The sequence below is a fragment of the Pelophylax lessonae genome (genome assembly GCF_965119305.1).
Source record: "Pelophylax lessonae genome assembly, chromosome: 1".
NCBI classification, from domain to species: Eukaryota; Metazoa; Chordata; class Amphibia; order Anura; family Ranidae; genus Pelophylax; species Pelophylax lessonae.
This window is the reverse complement of record NC_138768.1, coordinates 523836520-523854936: the sequence shown is the minus strand read 5'-3', so window position 1 is coordinate 523854936 and position 18417 is coordinate 523836520. Positions and strand designations below refer to the sequence as shown.

Here is an 18417-nt window from a genome sequence, read left to right as displayed (position 1 = left end):
AGAAGTTAAAAAGGGAAATTCCCATGTAGTAAGGTGGACTGAAAGTTAAAAAATGACAAAACTACAAATAAATTAAAACAAAACCGTTTATGTCAATAAAAATTGTCTATTTGCCAAACTAATTCTACATGCATTTTCAGCTCCAAAATCTAAGCCTAAAGACCAGTGCTCCAGCCTGCTTTTATTACCAAGTTTCCTGATACCATATCCTAGTGCTTATATCCTATGTAACAGATTATTTAACTTCTTGAAGCCTGCTTGGCCGTCAATTACTGATTCTCAGCCAACCTCATTTACTATGAGATGTCTGATGAAGATATACCAATGTGCATTTTAATTATGCACCTAAGTGTAGATTTGATAAATGGCAGTCTCCTATGCTGCCAAATCATTCTCTGATCGTTCCATGGGTCAGTAATGCTAAATAGAATCTGTCCGTTTTCTTACCCCAGGGTTGGATATATGAAAATCAATCTTTACATGACAAGTAGCAATTAAGAAATGTGTAGGTTTGGGGACTTAGATTTGACACAAGTTATATTTCTATATAGAATGTAGTCCAAATTCAGTCTTGGATCTAAAAAAAAGCCTATAAATTATTTTACAACATAATTGTTTCAATGAATAGTTATATTTTACTTCTGTCAGCCCATGTAATAAAATCATTCAAAAACTTGAAAAATACAAATAAATGAAGCTTAATTCTTAAATTAAAGTGCAGAGTCTGATAACATCATCATTCTTCTTATAATGTAAATAAATATTTTAGTAAATTTCATACAACTATCAGATAAATAAATCCAAAAGCTACTGTGGGACAACATATTTTATATCAGTCTAGTCTGGTCATTACAGTATAGTTACATTTTAGGCTTTGTTATACAGTGCAAATGTTTCTATGTACTGCACACATTAATAGGATACACTTTATTTTACTCCATAGGGTCAGTTTTTCCTTGAATTCAGGTTAGACTATTTTAACTATTCTTAATAAACAAAGATCTGGTTTTAGAAAGGACAGGGGTCCATCCACCCAATGGGACAAAACCCAGGAAACAGTAGGATCCCCATAAAGGGTGGGACATTAAAGTGTGCCAGAATGTGAGATACACAAGTACAACTATATAAAATCCCAATTTTTTATTACAATCTTTTTTTTGCAAATAACGATAAAAACCAAGTACAGTGATGAAATGCCATTTTTTCGGTGTCATGGGAGAATAGAGGACTTGGGCTGCGCCATGTGAGGCTTGAATATTTGCTGACTAATAGACACTTTGTGTTGTGTGGTGGCCATCAGATAACTTTGTGAAACATAGACCATGTCGGAATGATTTATATTGAGGCCTCTTAAGAAGATATGCTCTTGTGTAGTATGCTCATGGTCCCTATGAGTGATTGGTATTATCTCTGCCAGTATAATGCTCTACTGAACGTTTGAGCCATATCATTGATCTGTATGCAAGCATGGATCCTGAGGAAGCAAGTTATGAAAAATGCACAGATGTGGCATATTTTGTTATTGAATTCATAACTGTTTTTTCTTTTTTAATTTTGTAATGCAAAATTGTGATTTTATATACAGCTGCAAGAAAAAGTATGTGAACCCTTTGGAATGATATGGATTTCTGCACAAATTGGTCATAAAATGTGATCTGATCATCATCTAAGTCACAATAGACAATCACAGTCTACCTAAACTAATAACACACAAAGAATGAAATGTTGCCATGTTTTTCTTGAACACAGGAGTAATTCTTGACCATTCCTCTTTACAGAACTGTTTCAGTTCAGCAATATTCTTGGGATGTCTGGTGTGAATCGCTTTCATGAGGTCATGCCACAGCATCTCAATCGGGTTGAGGTCAGGACTCTGACTGGGCCACTTCAGAAGGCGTATTTTTTTCTGTTTAAGCCATTCTGTTGTTGATTTACTTCTATGCTTTGGGTCATTGTCCTGCTGAAACACAGATCTTCTGTTGAGCTTCAGCTGGTAGACAGATGGCCCTAAGTTCTCCTGCAAAATGATAAACTTGGGAATTCATTTTTGCTTCGATGATAGCAATCCGTCCAGGCCCTGACGCAGCAAAGCAGCACCAAACCATGATGCCCCACCACCATACTTCACAGTTGGGATGAGGTTTTGATGTTGGTGTGCTGTGCCTCTTTTTCACCACACATAGTGTTGTGTGTTTCATCCAAACAACTCAACTTTGGTTTCATCTGTCCACAGAATATTTTGCCAGTACTGCTGTGGAACATCCAGCTGCTCTTGTGCAAACTGTAAATGTGCAGCAATGTTTTGTTTGGACAGCAGTGGCTTCCTCTGTGGTATCCTCCCATGAAATAGATTCTTGTTTAGTGTTTTACGTATTGTAGATTCGCTAACAGGGATGTTAGCATTTGCCAGTGACTTTTGTAAGTCTTTAGCTGACACTCTAGGATTCTTCTTCACCTCATTGAGCAGTCTGTGCTGTGCTCTTGCAGTCATCTTTACAGGACGGCCACTCCTAGGGAGAGTAGCAGCAGTGCTGAACTTTCTCCATGTATAGACAATTTGTCTTACCGTGGACTGCAGCAAGGCTTTTGGAGATACTTTTATAACCCTTTCCAGTTTTATGCAAGTCAACAATTCTTAATCGTAGGTCTTCTGAGAGCTCTTTTGTGCGAGGCATCATTCACATCAGGCAATGCTTCTTGTGAAAAGCAAACCCAGAACTGGTGTGTGTTTTTTATAGGACAGGGCAGCTGTAACCAACACCTCCAATCTCATCTCATTGATTGGACTCCAGTTGGCTGACATCTCACTCCAATTAGCTCTTGGAGATGTCATGAGTCTAGGGGTTCACATACTTTTTCCACCTGCACTGTAAATTTTTACATGGTGTGTTCAATAAAAACATGGCAACATTTCATTCTTTGTGTGTTATTAGTTTAAGTAGACCGTGATTGCCTATTGTTGTGACTTAAATGATGATCAGATCACATTTTATGACTAATTTGTGCAGAAATCCATATCATTCCAAAGGGTTCACATAACTTTTCTTGCAGCTGTAGTTGTACTTGTGTACTGTATCTCTCATTCTTACACACTTTAAAGTGCCACCCTTTAGTGGGATCTCATCGCAACCCGGTTTGTCCCATGGTGTGGATGTACCCCCGTACTTTTGACAATATGTATTTGGGACGGTGCCTGAATGGAGGTGGTTTATAAAGCTCCGTTCACACATTTATATATTTTTCATAAAGACCTGGTTTTACTTATTCCTGATAAACCATGTAGATCGGTGGTTCTCAACTCTGGTCCTCAGGACCCACTAACTGGCCAGGTTTTCAAGATAACTGAAATACATCACAGGTGATATAATTTGCTGCTCAGTAATTGCAGTACTCTAGTCTGCATCTCCCCAAGGTAATACTTAAAATCTGGCCTGTTAGCGGGTCCTGAGGACTGGAGTTGAGAACCACTGATGTAGATCATGCTACCTGTCCAATCTGAGCTGCAGCCAGGCTGATTACTCCTAGCCTGTGCTTCATTTAAGTCAACTCATTCTCATCAACTCAATGTAAACTACTCCACCACATGATTACAGAAACACCTGAACCTACTAGCCTAGTGTAAACATGGCTATGCACAACACTTTATTTCAGAATGCTGTGAAAAAGGCGACAATGTCATACAAAGTGCACTAACCCAAGCAGTAACCAGACTTGCAAAGGATAATTCACTTTTGGAAGAATTCTGTAATGGCTTAGTCCACTTTGTACATTGCTTTACCACTGTGAAACAAACGTGATGGTCCTATGTTTTCATGCATTTTTAACAAATACTGTTTAAGCATTATGATTTTTTTTTTTTACAAAACTCTGCATTTAAACTGTATACAAAACTTTAAATAAAATCAGTCATCAATGGGCATTTTTAGTAATCTAAATTTCCATCTTGAATGTTTTATTAGTGCTAATTTCAGGAATTAACAATTGTTTTGTTTTTTATTTATATTCTCAAGCCAGAGCAAAAGAGTTTAGCTGAGTGTAAAGCTGTAAAGCTGTCCTGTTTCTTGCTTAAAGCGTAGTTTCACTCTAAAAACTATCTTTGCACCGTCCCCTAGCTTAGATGAACCTGAAAAAGAATTGGATAATTAAAATTTTTTTTTGTTTCACTTACCTTGTTTTTAATGAAAATATACTTACCTTCCTTCCTCTTCCTCCCTCTGTGGCCGCGGCCCACAACGTCACTTCCTCCTTGCATTGACTCCTGGGAGATGAGTGTCATCGATCCCAGGAGTCAATGCGCCTGCACCGGAGTCACTCGTCACTTCCGGTGCAGGCGAGTCATTCCCTGCTGAACAGTTTCTGGGCATGTCCAGAAGCTGTTCAGGGCTGACGTGCCTGCCCCGGAAGTGAAGAGTAGGGCATTCTGGGACTCCGACGTCACCAAAGAGGACACGAAGAGGGACGCTCCGGCTTCAGCTGCCCACACCTAAGATGGCAGCGCTGGACAAGACATTTTCAAGGTAAGTATTTCTTCTTACAGGTAAGTGAAACAGGACAGTTCAGAGGCTATCGTTGCTTAAATGCACTAGCCCTGACTGTCCCGGGGGTATTTTTAGGTAAAATAATTTTTTCTGCCCTGAATTCCGCATTAAGCTTCAAATTACAAAGGTTCTGTTAGGACTAGAGGAAAGAAGAGGCCAATGCGCTACCACTGGGGTATAAGATAGAATAGGGGTGGGGATTAATCTGTAGATTTCAACCAAAATTCTGAAACAGACAGCCAATTCTGTAGTATCACCACTTACTCACAGAAATATAAGAAAAAGGGGGGAATCGGCTCTTATTTCACAAAATAATCATATAAATCCAAAAAATAGTATATATTCCTAAAACTGGGTATGACACAAAATCCTAGTTACAGTGTGATACACGCTCCAATGGGTATAATGTGATGAAGAAAAATGATAAAAATGGATACAAATAAGTTATGTGACTTCAGTGAAAAGATGAAGCATTTATAGGTGCGTAAAATATATAAAGTGTAAAAAAAAATTGATGCGATAAAATGATAACAAATATCCACATATATAGTGTAAAAAAGTTGATGCGATAAAATAATAACAAATATCCACAGTATAAGATGTAATGGCATAAATGACAATAAAAATATATATAAAATATATAATTGTAGGGTGATATTAAATTATAAATAAAAGTCCATGTGCAGGAATGTGCAAAATGTGCTTAAAAGGAAAGGTGACTTTCGTGACTCTTCACAGTAATCAAGTGACTTTCGTGGAAAGACATAGCTCACTTCTGGTGACACATTTCAGGAGTTCCACGAAAGTCACTTGATTACTGTGAAGAGTCACGAAAGTCACCTTTCCTTTTAAGCAAATTTTGCACATACCTGCACACGGACATTTATTTATAATTTAATATCACCCCACAATTATATATTTTATATATATATTTATTGTCATTTATGACATTACATCTTATACTGTGGATATTTGTTATTATTTTATCGCATCAACTTTTTTACACTATATATGTGGATATTTGTTATTTTATCGAATCAATTTTTTTACACTTTATATGTTTTACGCACCTATAAATGCATCTTTTCACTGAAGTCACATAAATTATTTGTATCCATTTTTCTTCATCACATTATACCCATTGGAGCGTGTATCACACTGTAACTAAAATTTTGTGTCATACCCAGTTTTAGGAATATATACTATTTTTTGGATTTATATGATCTGTTAGGACTAGGTTCTGTCACGAAAAACTACATTATTTGTTAAATGACAGTTTTTCAGCATCCCAGGAAGAGTGTCAGTCAGCCCTAAGCTCAGGCAGGAGATAAGTTATTCTCAATGGGGCACTAACAACTTACCAGTAAGATGACATTTCTGCTCTGATAAAAGGCTAAGAGGTAATGATGCACTACTGTAACATTTTTTAAAGAGTATGGAATGGTTAAAACCCTGCTTTTGCCAGTTTTGTCTTATGCAAGAAATTTCTTTTCACTTACTGCCTTGTAAATAAAAACAGTTACTGTTACTGTCAGTTTCATTAACAGTGGCCACAAGGTTATGAAGAGAAAGTGAATATCCCTAGAGGGGACACAGAGTAACCAAGCCTTTAGATGTATTATCCCACAGATGCAGAGTGCCGGACTAAAACAGCCGCTTCACATGGTGCAAGTCAGAGAATAGAAGAGCTGCCAACTGGCACGTGAAGCGGCTGTTTGAGCCCGGCACTCTGCATCTGTGGAATAATACATCTAAAGACTTGGTTAAACAAGCCAGCAAAGGCAAGCAATAATGCCACAAAGCAAGCAATCGCATAGCTTTATTGACTGTCTTGAGTCTCATTGAATTTGCCAAATTAACCACATTTGAATATCATCTGTGAATGGAGTTGCTGTCATTTAGGGACTGTAAAATCTAATTGCTGTGCACTATTTATGTCTTTGAGAAGGAAGTTTGAGAGGGCAAAATTGCATGTTGTGAACTATCAACAAGTCATAAAAACATTGCAAATGGAGTCAGCCTAGAGGAATGTAACATTTGACATTGTTTTGTGAATCAAACCACAGAGAACACAAGAGGAAAAAATCCCAAGGAGGGTGGAAACAACCAAAACATCAGGGTGTGCAGGAATAAAGCCAGGTACTAGCCACTAGAGGCTCTTAGAGATAAAAGAAGCTGTTCATGGTCATTCCCTCCAAACTCTCTACAAGAGAGAAGAACAGTCATCAAAAGCTAGTAGCACTAACACAAAGAAGCGCTTCTAACTCACAAGAACAACCACAACAGCTCTTCATCATGATTGGAATGATGGGGAGGAGACATTAACATCCAGCATCAAGAGTGGACTCCCTTTGAAGAATCACATTGGCACTTGTAGTGCACAAAGTGAGTGAGCTGTTCTCTTAGTTGAGACAGCGTTCACCTCTGGTGAGTGGCCACTTCTTCCATATCCATATACCTAAATGAGCATTGCACACTTTTTATTGACTATTTCTACACATTGTGGGTCTTTACTAATGTTATAATTGTCCCAAGAAGGACTACTGCATTTATTTGTTTGTTTGTTGACCACTTATACTTTTCATGCACAATTAGTACTGCAATTTTTGTTTTTGTGTGTTTGTTTGTTTGAAGGGTGTGTGTTTCCTCTATTGCCAGCATCTGGTTTTTATTGTTTTAGAGCTGATCTCTTTCTCTATACAGAATGTGAAAAAACCATCTGACAGTCAGGACACCTTTGATCAAGTGTTTGATATAGGAAATAAGGTAGATTTTACATAAATTGTCAAGTGTAATGCAGTTAAACAATTTGCAAATATACAGAGACATTTAATTGCAATGATATATACTGTACAAATCTACGAGACCATAAATAAATAAAGACATTCATACCACTGCAGACAGTTCCATCAAAAAAATATCCTAGGCCGCAATTGCTGATACACTGTCCTTTGAGCAAGGCCAGTGGAGGGGAGCAGGAGTTGCACTGGTTGGCTAGTGGTCCAGAACATGATGCACATTCTTTGTGACAAGCTGTAGAAACAAGGAACATGAGAACAGATGTTTCATGAAACGAATATATTGCTATATGCTTCAGTTCATTCACTTATGAAGATGATAACCTCAAAGAATGTCACATAGGACCACAAATAATAATAATATATAATAATAATAATAATACAAATGAAATTAGATGAGCAATAAGCAGTGCTCTAAATGACAGAAGCCACTTTATTGATTTAGAAATAAAATCATATTAGGTTAGTGGGGACTTTTGTCCACATTAGTAATCTGACAGTTTGAAACAAAGCAGAAAAACATGAAGGGGCACTCATGATATGCACTGTTCAGAAATGATAATGTAGCAATCATAAAAATGGTTTTCCTGTTTTATTTTTGGATGTACAATTCTAATTCTGAGGAATAAGGGCTCTTTCACATGGTCCGCCTCCGTAGGCGGATCCGTGCTGCTCAGCGGGGATCGATCCGCCGATCCCCGCTGAGCCGGCGGATGACAACTCCGTCTCGGCTTGCAGTGCGGAGAGGGAGGTGTCACAGCTCCTGCTGCTGTCTATGGGGGATCGGATTTGAGCGGACCGCCTGTCCGCTCTCATCCGATCCGATCCCTGAACGGATGGAAAAATAAGGTTTCCATCCGTCCAGATTTCACGGACAGGATCGGATACGGATGGCAGCGGAGGTGTCTCCGCTGACATCCGCTGCCCCATAGAGCTGCATGGAGGATCCGATCAGATCCGCCTAAAAAACTGACAGGCGGATCTGATTGGATCGCCCGTGTGAAAGAGCCCTAAGAGTCCATATAGCTACAAAATCAATTATTTGACAAATGGGAGATTTACCAAAACTGGTGCACTCAAAATCACGTGCAGCTGTGCATAGTAACCAATCAGCTTCTAACTTCAGCTTGTTTAGTTAGGCTTTGGCAATAAAACCTGAAAGCTGATTAGTTTCTATGCACAGGTGCATCAATTTTTTTGCACTTTCCATCTTGAGTAAACCCCAATGGTGTTTAGCTTTTATATGTTTAAAGCAGGTTTTGCAGTACAAATTAAAGGTCCATTTAATGCATTCGGACCCTTCCTCTATTACAAAAAGAAACCATACAGTAAAAAAAATTGTAAAAAAATGATTAAACATATTTACACCCATAGCACTTAGGTGAGGATTCTGGGGAATGCTAAATATTTCAAATCTCAATAGGATATTATTCTACACTGCAGGGACCTCTAACAAGATTTAGGGTAATAAGCATTCCCCAGGACCTTGCTGGAAGCAGAATGACATCACCCCCTGCAATACGTAAATCTGGGGGGAAAGGTAAGTATTATAAGTACACATTTTTTTTCCTTATAGTTTTTTTTTGCACAGTTGCTAAATGTCAGAGAGGAGGGGTCCTGGTGTATTACGTGGTCCTTGCAGTTTACAGCAAAATTCACTTTAAATGCATTTGATTTGTTTATTTTAACCTGTTGCAGACCATCCCCTGTAGATTTACTGCAGCAAGGTGGCTCGCGGTTATCAGATTTGTTCCTGAACCGATCATTTGTCAGGTCCAGGCCAATGATTTATGGCCTGGACCTGCTGATCGGTTCTGGCGAATCACAGAAGCCCTTTTCGGTTCCAGGGTTAGAGGAGAGAGTATCAACATTGAGTACACAAGCACTACACTGACACCAGTACATATTTCCACCCCCTGATCACACCCAGTAAGTAGTAGTTAGCATCAGTCTCAGAGAGGTTTAGGGTACGCACTATATATTTCCTAATAAAGATTTAACCCCCTGTTCACCCCCAGTTAATCCCTTCACTGCACTGTCACAGTGTCACTATTATAGTGTACAGATCTTTTTTCTGATCACTGTATTAGTGTCACAGGTGACGTCAGTTAGCATTACCGTTAGTTAGTGTCAATCCAGGATAGCATCAGATTGCCTGCCACATATTTAGTAATACATTTTAACCCTTTGATTGCCAGTGACACACATACACACACAATAAACATCTCCAACACTAGTATAGTGTCTGAACAGATCAATATCTTTGATCAGATCAGAATTATACTAGAATCCCCAAAAGTTTAGTATTGTGTTCCGAAAATGCAGCGTTAGCAGGATCAGCCCCGACCCCTGCCAGCACCTGCGTTTAGCCCCTCTGCCCAGACCCCAAAAAGTGCAGTAACAGTAGATCACTGTCACTTCCAATACACAGCACACAAAATCGCAGTGTTAGCAGAGTCAGGCCTGATCTCTGCTAGCGCTAGCAGTTATATTTTTTGGTAGCAGTTCAAACAGCTCTTGACAACCAGGTGCTTTTTTACCTGTGAGGCACAATAGGTACCTATAAATTCATTGGTCAATATGTCCAAACAGAGGTACACTAGTGAGGAGGCCTACACGATGCTGAGCATGACAGACGAGAGCGATGGGGAAGCCTCACTGTCAGAATCTAGCTCAGTAATAGAACCTGTGGAGAGCAGTGGCACCCTGACAGATAGCTCTGACGACAGAGTAGTGGTCCCTGCTAAGGTCAGGCGTACCCGACTCCGTTCTTCTGTTGCTGAGGTGCAACATTCGCATGGTTCTTGTATGCAGCAGAGTGTCGGTACTAGTTCTGCTCAAACTTCTGGTGAACTGGCAAACCTAGTACATCCTGGTCATAGACAGAGCAGCACTGCAGTAACACCTGGTGACGTGGCAAGTCCCATAAGTGCAGTTCAAGCTGGTGCGGTGGCTAGCACAAGTAGTGTCCTGCAGCCACTAATAATTCGAAGACAGGCCCGTAGAGCCCATAGTGTCCTTCCTGATGTGCTTGCAAATTCTGATTGGGAGCCCATCACTTCTGCAGCGCCCGTACTTCCCCCATTCCCTGGTCAGCCCGGAATTCAGGTGGAAACAGCCGATTTTACTCCCCTTGGATTTTACTAACTGTTTTTCATGGAAGATCTGTACAGGTCTATCGTGGACGAAAGCAATTTATATGCCGATCAATTTATAGCTGCAAGCCCAAATTTGACCCTTGTCAGAGAATTCGCATGGAAACGTATCGCTGTTTCCGAATTTAAAACCGTTCTGGGCCTATCCCTCATCATGGGCATTACTAAAAAGAGTGAGTTGCGGTCATATTTGTTCACTGACCCAATTCATCATATGTCCGTGTTCAGTTCATGCATTTCAATGACAACGAACTCTGTCGCCTTCGGAGTAACAAAATGCATCCCCTCGTAAATCACTTTAACCAAAATTTGCAGCCTTGTATACGCCCCAACAAGCTGTCTGCATTGATGAGTCCATGATTAAATTTCCTGGCACCCTTGTTTTCAAACAGTTTCTCCCCAGCAGGGCGTGGCAACACATGTCGTTTCCGGATTTACGAGAGAAAAGATAGCAGTGTGGAGCCCCCCAACTGCCCAGACTACATAGGGAGCAGCGGCAAGATTGTTTGGAACTTGGTGTCATCCTTATTCGGAAAGGCGTACCATTTATACTTGGACAATTATTACACAAGCATGCCACTTTTTAGTCACTTTTTGATTCTGGAATTGGCACATGTGGCACCGTGCGACCTAATCGCCGGGGCTTTCCCCAATGGCTTGCAGATTCCCGACTAAGACGGGGGGGGGGGGTGGAGAGAGCCTGCTTGAAGTGTAATACATTTCTTGCAGTGAAGTGGAGGGACACATGGAATGTTTTCTTCTTCCATTCACGCAGATATGACTGTCCAAATTACAACGGCGACTGGTGTTATTGAGAAGCCCCTCTGTGCCCACAAATACAACCTTAACATGGGAGGGGTGAACCTCAATATCCAAGTGATGGCACCATACTTAATTGTCCGTAAGGCCAGATGCTGGTACAAAAAAGGTTTTGTATACTTATTCCAATTGGCTCTGCTGAACGCTTATGTGCTATACAAAGTTTCAGGAAGAAGTGGATCCTTTCTAAAATTCCAGGAAGAGATCATCACAGCCCTTCTCTATCCAGAAGGTGCTGTGGTCCAAATTCCCAATCCAGATGCAGTGAGCCGGCTGCATGAGAGGCATTTTTCGTATGTCCTTCCTGGTACCTCTACCGAAAGAGCACCCCAAAGAAGATGTTGTGTCTGTAGAAAACACGGATATAGGCTTTTTTTTATCTCTCCTGTCCTGGCCAACGTGGTCTCTGAATCGGAGACTGTTTCCGTTGCTACCACACACTAGTGGAGTATTAGTATAGGGTACAGAAGGGCACAATTTAGGGCACACTTTCACACAGGGTCTCGAAAGATATTAGATGGCTATCGCATTTTGAGAGACCCTAGCCTGGAACGTTTAAAGTTTTTTTAGTTACAAGAAAAGTGTAAAAAAAAAAGTTAAAAACAGAAAATAAAAAACAATAAAAAAAATAAATAAATAAAAAAAGCCAAAATAGTTGTCGTTTTATTGAGTTAATTTTTTGTTCTTACCGTTTTACTGTACTTTATAATATACTGCTACACTGTAATGTTTTATTGTTACTGTTTTTCATTGTTAACCATAATTTGCTTTGCAGATGCCACCATTCTACTGTTTTAGTGTATTGTATACTATTATAATGTAATGTTTTATTGCTACTGTGTTTTTCATTGTTAACCATAGTTTGCTTTGCAGATACCGCCCTTCTACTGTTTTACTGTACTGTATACTAGTATATTGTAATGTTTTATTGTTACTGTTTTAATGTTAACCATTGTTTGCTTTGCAGGTAAGCCCATCAGATGTAGCACTAATTTGTTTATCCTGACAGCAACAGCATTTGCTTTCAGCATATACATAAATCAATGATTGCAGGGCTGTAAGAGGTGATTTCACCACCGCAGTTAAAAAAAGAGCATACATGGCAAAGCATAGGGGATGGGGAGGACACAGAGGGCAGATCTCCCCTATGCTTCACCATATACTTTTTAACACGTTTCTTGGCAGAGATTTCTTTATCCACATCGATCGAACATTGCATGTATGCCCATCATTAGAAGTGGGTGGATGCTGAGAGTTCTAATGGTGGGCATACCACACACTTTCTAGCAGAGATTTCTTCATCCAATGTGAATGGAGGAATCTGTTAGGTTCTCTTTTTTTGTTCAGCCTACAGGCTGCATGAAAAAAAAAAGATAGAAAAGAGAATGCGAGATCTATATAATACAGACTCACAAAAAGTGAGGTTGATCTACGGATACACAGAGCATTTAAAAACATAGCTTTATTGAAGATTAATTGGTTAAAATTAAAACCACGACAAATTGCATCTGAAACCCAGACATTTAAAAAACAAGACAACGTTGTCTAATGGAAAAGAGGAGAGATGCCAGCAGCTGCTCATACATAACCCACCGCCATGCATACACCATTCACTAAGTAGGGGGCAACTTGTTGCTAATTAAGGTGTAAGATGGAAGTCCATTATTAATACCAACAACTCAGTTAAGATGTCATATGCAGAGCATGGTAACTGTGCAGTCACATTGAAATGGGAGAGTCACTAAGCACAATTGTAACAAAGTATCTTGAGTTCAGCTGAGGTAATGGTGGTCAGGTAAATCACTGGTTATTGTAATCAAGAGTATCAAGTTGTAGTGATTAATAGGTCAATTGCATTGTCCCGAGCCAGTAATGCTACTGTGGCAGAAAGGTATCCAGTTGCCACTCCGACCACCCGCTGCTAAAGCACAACCAGAGGTGTAGAAACAGCCACTATTAGTAGTAATTAGGCAGTTAATTGCAGTGTGAGGAGAGTGGGCAAAGCACTGAAGCTGCAGTACATCATAACATGTATATACAGATCAGGGGAGTCACTTGACCTTAATGCCAGTAACATCAGAATGATGACAAAAACCGGAGCCAATTCCACAGTCCCAGTCCGGTAATTAAGTTAGGGCATACAAGTGTTCACTCACCACTTTGGACCCCCGCTGCTGAAGCGCAGTTCTGTGTAAGGATCTCAGTTGCCGCACACGTGCTAAAGCCGCTATACCTTCCTCTTGGAACCGCCTTCCGGTCAATTAGCCGCTAAACGTTAGTGGGTGTATGAAAGCCGGTCATCTCCCTAGGTCACGTCAGAAGTGATGACGGGTGCTGACGCATTTCATTAGCCTATCACGCTAACTTTCTCAGAGCAAGCAGGGGTTGAGTCTCTCATCCCTAAATAGTCTTCCATACCTTCAGTTAACTAATTAGTTACCAATCATCTATATCCCTGAGCAGATTCGGAAGAGCATTGCACTAGATAGGGAATAGTCATTCCATCCACTCCTGCATTTATCAGATAACTCATCAACCTAAAGCACACATATATATAAGGTGCATCAAAAGTAAATCCACGAGGGAGGAGCCTGACAATGGCAGAAGCAACGGGTGAATGCTAGTCACCAGGGAGCTCCCATCCAGGAGAAACTGAGTATGCAGACCCACGCGGCTGAACGCAGCTACCCTGCCCATCCCCTGCACTAGCCCCCACCAGCCCCAACCTTACCTCACTTCAGACGCTGGATTGCCAGAGGCAGCTCCTGAAAACCCCGGCGGCTCCGAGACCAAGGAGGAAGGTGGAGAGGAGGTCAGGAGCAGTAGCCGTAGGACGCCGGGAGAACATGTGAATCCGGCACTGTGCGGAAGATGCCCCCTCCTCCTCAACGCTGTGTCAGTCAGACATCGGCTGGACATCAGTGCAGAGAGTCACGAAGGGGAAGGAGACCAGAGAGTCAGCAGCACGGGAGAGTGCCAGAACCAACCAGCGGGACGAGGGACGAACCCGGAGGTAGGAGGAGGTGAGAGGGGAAACCCCCCCTGTAAAGGTTGAATAATACTTTAATGCTTTACAAAAGTGAAGCGTAATACCTCTACTATATTGCATGATATTGGACTTTGAACCTAAATATAAAAGATTGGTGCATACTGTAACCTGCCATAAGGAACTGAGGCATAAGCTGGGGTGGATAAATAGGCAGTGAAGATAGAACCATTGGCAAACATATTGAAATCACAACTTGAGAAAAAAATATTGGTGCATACTTGCCGTGTGGGGGCAGTGAGCAGGAAAGAGGACTTAAAATGAAAAAAGTCTACAAAAGATGGGGGAGGAAAATCTTCAAAAATAAGTGCAAGCCCCGGGACAATTAAAATGTATATGACCTCTCAAACAATAGGGGAAAATACAATGGGGGAAAGACAAACAGACCCCAAATTAAAACAAGATACTGAGTAAAGTAAAAAAAACCCGGAATAAGAAAACAACAGGGGCAAATGGAGAAAATAGTTTCAACCTCGCAAAAGATAATGTACAGATGGATAGAGATCGGGAAGTAAGAAGAGAAGAGGAATGTAATGTAAAAGATCAATTGTCCACAAAACTAGAAATGATGGATATGTTTGCTAAATTGGAACAATCAATTAAAAATGAGATGGTATCCCCACATGGAGATCTAGGACAAATGTTGAAAAGAGTAGAAGTGGAGGAAAAAACGGTCAGACGTGGGAAGGAGATAAAAGTATTTGAAAAGGAAATTAGGAAGACGCAGTTTGTACAGAGAAATATATTATATAAATTAGAAGATCAAGAAAATAGGGACAGAAAAAGACAATTTTATGATATGTTCTCCATACTTATATATAGGAATCGCCATACCCCATTAAGTAAATGGAGAGTCAGATTCTATGTTCCCCCACTCCGAAAGAAGAAGTTAAATGTCAGTCATAAATTTTGTAACATATAACGTAAGAGGTTCCTGAAGGGGAAGCTATTCAATAGAGAGGTTACACTGGTGAACATATACTGCCCTAATGATAAACCCCTGAATTATTTAGGGAAGATCTTAGACAAATTAATAGATTTCAAAAAAGGGTGGGTAATAATGGCAGGGGACTTTAATTTCTGCCTGGACCCTGGGAGGGACAGTACATCGGGTGTACAGAAAAGTAAGAGAACAAACCTAAGAATAATAAAAAATAAACTTTACCAATGTCAACTCTTAGATACATGGAGAGTGCTTCACCCAGAAGAACGTGATTATACTTTCTACTCCCCTGTACACGGACGTACTCAAGGATCGACTATATTTTGATCGAGCATAGAGGGATAGAATCAGTGTTAGAGGCAAAAATAGGGATAAAATCTTGGTCAGATCATGCACCAGTTAAAAGGAGGTTGAAAATAGGGGAAGGGCAATCTAGAATAAATACCTGGAGAATACATGAGGAGCTATTAAGAGATAAAAATGGCGGAAGAAATTAAAAAAGGACTGGAATTCTATTTCCAAATTAATGAAAAAGAAGAGACCCCCAAAGATATTCTTTGGGAAACACATAAGGCATACATTAGGGGGATTCTAATATCGAAAGGAGTAGAGAGAAAAAAAGAAAGAACAGTAAATAAAGACAGGTTAATAAAAGAGATATATGAATTGGAACAAAGCAACAAAAGGACAGAGATTATAGAGACCCCAACATCAGTTAGTAATAAAAAGAGACAAACTAAAGGTATTACTGGAACAAGAAACTAGACAGGCAGTCAGCAGGATAGCAAAAGAGAGATATCAATGGAATAATAAGATCGGGAAAACACTAGCAAAGGTATTGCAAAAGAAGAAATCAATGAATTTTATAGAGAAGATAAGGAATAGAGGAGGAGAAATAGTTTATTCTACGCCGGAAACAGCGAGAGTGTTTCAAGAATACTATGGAAGATTATATGATGTTAAAAAAGAGGAGGGGGCAAGACGGGACTCAATAAAAAGGAGAAAATTAAGAAATATTTGAATGAAGTAAAGATGCCCAAACTTCAGAAGGAACAATTAGATCAGCTGGAAGATCCAATTACAAAGGAAGAGTTAGGAAAAGCCCTTAAAGAAACAACGTCAGGCAAGAGTCCGGGTCCAGATGGGTTTACAGTGAATTATTATAAAAGATTTAAAGACTTGCTTATACCCAAATTAAAAGACTATATCAACGGATTGGGACAGCAGTATAAAATGAGTAAAGAGGCCCTTCGAGCTTGGATTACTGTTCTATTGAAGGAAGAAAAAGATGCCACAAATTGTTCGAGCTATAGACCCATCTCGCTCCTAAATGAAGATGTAAAACTATTTACGAAAGTACTGGCAGGTAGGATGAAAAATATGATGACAAAGTGGGTCCACAACGATCAAGTAGGCTTTATACCCGGAAGACAGGGCAGGGATAACAGAGTAAGAACAATCCTCCTGATGCAGCAGATGGCTAAGAGTGGATCCCCTGGGCTGATAATGTCGATTGATGCAGAAAAAGCATTCGACAGGGTTGGCTGGGAATTCATGTTACGAACCCTGGAGGAATTGGGAATTGGAGTGAGGATGATGACATGGATAAGATCATTATACAGCCAACCCACAGCCAGAGTAAAGATAAATGGGATCCACTCAGAGCCATTTGAAATGCATAAAGGCACAAGGCATGGGTGCCCGCTCAAGCCGATGTTGTTTGTCCTCTCTCTAGAGCCCCTCTTGGCTACAATAAGGGGAAACCCCGATGTAAGGGGAGTAGAAATAGGTGGGGTGGAACATAAAGTAGCCGCTTTTGCTGATGACGTATTGATGTATATAACCAGACACAGGATTTCTTTGCCGAATGTAATGAAAATTCTAAAAGATTATGGAGAATTGTCAAATTTAAAGATTAATTTAGTAAAATCAGAAATATTAAGCATTAATATTAAACATTAAGAGGAAGAAGCATTAAAACGAGAATTCCCCTTTGTATGGAAAAAATCAGAATTTAAATATTTAGGAATTAAACTAACAGTAACTCCAGAGAAACTATATGAAATAAATTACATACAATTGCTAAACGAGATAAGAACAGAAATGAATAGGCTATCATGTAGAACCGTCTTGGATTGGGAGAAAAAATATTATAAAAATGGCAATATTACCAAAAATAGCATATAAATATCAAATACTGCCAATACCGATTCCCCAAACATATTTTAGGACCTTAAAGTCCCTAATAACTAAATTTATATGGAAAAAAGGAAAACCTAGGATACAATATATAGTGCTAAGGAGAGGCAAAAATCAGGGAGGACTAGCGGTACCAGATTTTAAAAAATATTATTACGCGACACTACTTGCAGGAGTTATGGAATGGGGAAAGACAAAAAGTGATAAGAGTTGGGTAGAAATAGAATACACTTTAAGTAATTCAAATTTAGGTAAAATTATGTGGATCCCACCTCAATATAGAAAATTAAACACAAATACACATCAGGCACTCAGAGTTTGGGATTTAAATCATAAAAAAGAAAAACGGAAATATAATTCACCATTAATTCCATTAAAAGACACAAGTTTTTTTCCACAAGGACAGGGAAAATTAGGGGGAAATTGGATTGTAGGTGAGGATACGAGACTAAAAGATATTTTGGATAAAGGCAAAATTTGCATAATGGGTGAGTTAAAACAAAAAAAGATGGAAAATAGATGATTGGCGATACTGTCAGTTGAAACATTTTGTGGCCTCATTACCAAAACCATTAAGAACAGAAGAGGAGCTGCTATCTATCGAGAAAATTTGTATTTTGGAGGGGAACAAGAATAGCATCTCCAATATTTACAAAATCCTGGTGACAGATATGGCAACAACAGTACCACCTTTCATAGAAAAATGGGAAGGGAAATTGGGAACACAGAGGAAGGATTTTCACTTGGAAAAAAGTTTGAGGTTAATACATGGTTCCGCAGTAGATATAAACACAGTGGAAATGAATTATAAATGCCTCGTTAGATGGTATAATACACCAGATAAAGTCCATAATTATCAGAAGGAAAAATCAAAATATTGTTGGAGGGGATGTGAGGAAGTCAGTACAATGGCACATAT

At 39.6% G+C, this 18417-nt stretch overlaps 1 protein-coding gene across 1 annotated transcript in view; it reads right to left on the bottom strand.

Moving 5' to 3' along the window:
• Positions 1–18417, bottom strand: part of FRAS1 (Fraser extracellular matrix complex subunit 1) — an 843167-nt gene that overhangs the window by 363045 nt on the left and 461705 nt on the right. Inside the window, exon 17 of the mRNA XM_082266873.1 lies at positions 7431–7571. Within this exon, the coding sequence (XP_082122999.1) occupies positions 7431–7571 (141 nt within the window). The remainder of the gene's footprint in view (positions 1–7430; positions 7572–18417) is intronic.